General features: G+C 42.4%; 1 protein-coding gene across 3 annotated transcripts in view; it reads left to right on the forward strand.

The window, feature by feature from the left end:
* The window catches only part of LOC118413498 (mucin-2-like), a 42,110-nt gene that overhangs the window by 23,226 nt on the left and 16,357 nt on the right, over positions 1-2,527 (forward strand). For all 3 annotated transcript variants that reach the window (XM_035816936.1, XM_035816939.1, XM_035816937.1), the window contains exon 3: positions 1,992-2,102. In XM_035816936.1, the coding sequence (XP_035672829.1) occupies positions 1,992-2,102 (111 nt within the window). The remainder of the gene's footprint in view (positions 1-1,991; positions 2,103-2,527) is intronic.

Genomic DNA, 2,527 nt, shown 5'->3' on the forward strand with positions numbered 1-2,527 from the left:
CGAGTGTCTCAAGAAATAAACCCTTCCGGCAGTTAAAAGCACCGTGGAAACATAAAGATACATGTCCTTAGGACGGTAGGAGACATATATTTGAGTATTTGAGAGTCTGCAGTATGCAGAGGATTAATCTTTGTGCTATCATTTATTGGTGATCTTGGACGTGAAAACATGACTTAATGTAAAATTAATAAAAACATGCCTGTGTCCAAACCACAATCCAACGTTTTGTTGCAGTCGATGTTCTATGTGATAAATAAAAGCATGTTTTCTACACCAACGATGGCCGTCACCGTGTTGTGTATTCTCTACTGTGCAGCGGCTTCTAATCTTTGTGATACCATAACAGTAGCGGAACACCCTAGTGATATCACACATTTCAATTACCTTGTGGAAGAATCAACTCTCCACGTCAGCAGGAACGGCATAATCTCTACTCTGACCATGGACAGTGACGACACAATAATCTCCCTTACTATACTAGCTACCGACAGGATTTAAACAACACGTAGTACCAACCACTTTGGGGACTTTGGGCTTATCACGTGTATGATTACAACGCGTGAGGTTATTGCAACATAATATGATTTTAATCCGTACGGAGTCATGAATTGACTTTGATGTTTCTAGACTGTGAAGTGATTTCATATATTCCTTGATGAGTCCTTGATGTGCTGTAGGTAATGTTACAGTGTATCAGGTTATCAGGGACGTCTTGTTGATAAAACCCGAGTATGAATTAAATCATACCACTGTAGCCGCCTACTGAGGGTTTCCTTGTCATTTTACCATTAATAACGTTTGCTATTTCGGTGAGCTAGCCCGTTAATGTCAGGCCCGACAGCGCGCCTCCTCAAATGACATTCACTTAAGGCTAATAGCGGCCGATGGGCAAAACCGTGCACCCTGACATAGCGAGGCATAAAGGGCTTTAATAGTGATGGGGCTTTAATGACAGGGCGCTCTCCAGGGTAGGTGCCGGTTTTGAAACTTTGTTTCAGATCAATGCCCTGGTACAACGAGGCATGCGGACGAATGGAACTAGTCGTAAGGAGTACACTACAAAAAAATTATAAAGCTTTATTCATACTAGTTTCAAAGCCTTAGTTTGATTGTCACTAAATCCTGTCAATGCCATCATTCTCATTCATACAACACATTTCAATTCAGATGACAAAAATCTTGACCATTTAAGTTTGTTTTTCCTGTTAACTGTTTCTACTGGAGTGATGCTTGAGGTTGCACACAGGCTTTTACGTGGGCCGAAACTCTATTACCACTGTATAAAGCTGACGCACCCACAATTTTGTCGCTAAACGTCGAAAGCCGACTTATCAGATTGTTTGGATGAAGTCTCTTAGGCTAGGCGCTTATATAGTGTAGAATAGCTTTATGTAACGCCATGTCAATGTAAACCTTGCTCTACTTCAACTTCAGCAAAAAACGTCTCAGTCTCGTGCTTGTCGAGTGAAACATTTAATTGACACGCGAAAGCTTTGGCTTGTCCATCATACGAACACGGGGTTACTGAGGGATTAAAGAGAGCTTAGTGCCATGCATTACTCGTGGCCCTTTTACGTCAGTGGGTTTTAGCGGCTGGGTCCAACTCACTATATTCATCTGGGACTTTGTTTCTTGCAGAACGTGTACAGTAAAGCATATCAAAGAACCTATCAAAAATATCCCGACTCTCGGCTTTGTCGTAGGTACCACATAGCTGACATTGCTTAGGAGATTTAAATTGTTGGATACTCGTTAGATACGACAAGATTAAAACAATTGACTTAACGTCAGCTCCTTGTACACTTCATAGAACACCGAGTGATAGGACGAAACACAGCCGGTGAACCTAACTTGTCCATGGGTAAGCAGTACAGTCAGTGATAATACTACATGTCAGGATAGCTAAGAATGTAGCCCAGACACAAAGATCCTTGTATGACGAATTACGCGGTGATGAAAAAAGCTGTTTTTGATTATTTTTTTCTATGCAGGCCACTATCCTGTTCCTGGTCGCTCTAGCTTTTGCTGCAACGGCCACATGTCTGGTTGTATGGAGGGTGTACTACAACGGTGACCAGTGTCCACCTGGACAGCTGAGAAAGGTAAGCACATCAATACTTGGGTTCTCGTGAGTTTAGAAGACAATGACATTGAATTAAAAATGTTATAAGTAGACACTTCTTTATGTCCAAAAGTATAACGTATCTCAACTTTGCTCTGAAAGAACACAGATAACATCGCTGGGTGCTATTTCTTTGAATTGGATTCCAACCCAGATAAGTCTGCTTCAATGGTTGCGTCGCTAAAGCCTGGATCAATACTGGCGATGTATCTGCTTTAATGTCTAGTACTTCTTGAGAGGTACATCGTTATGTTGCCAGGAAGACTTTACTCGTTTATAAGTCTTACCACCGCACAGATAGCGGCCTGTGTTCGCCCTCCCGCTCGCGTATGCTGCTCAGCAGTGATCGCACAGCGTGATAGCCGCTGAGCTTTGCCGCAACACGCGATAAGCAGAGAGTGATGA

This window comes from Branchiostoma floridae, chromosome 4 (assembly GCF_000003815.2).
Source record: "Branchiostoma floridae strain S238N-H82 chromosome 4, Bfl_VNyyK, whole genome shotgun sequence".
NCBI lineage: Eukaryota > Metazoa > Chordata > Leptocardii > Amphioxiformes > Branchiostomatidae > Branchiostoma > Branchiostoma floridae.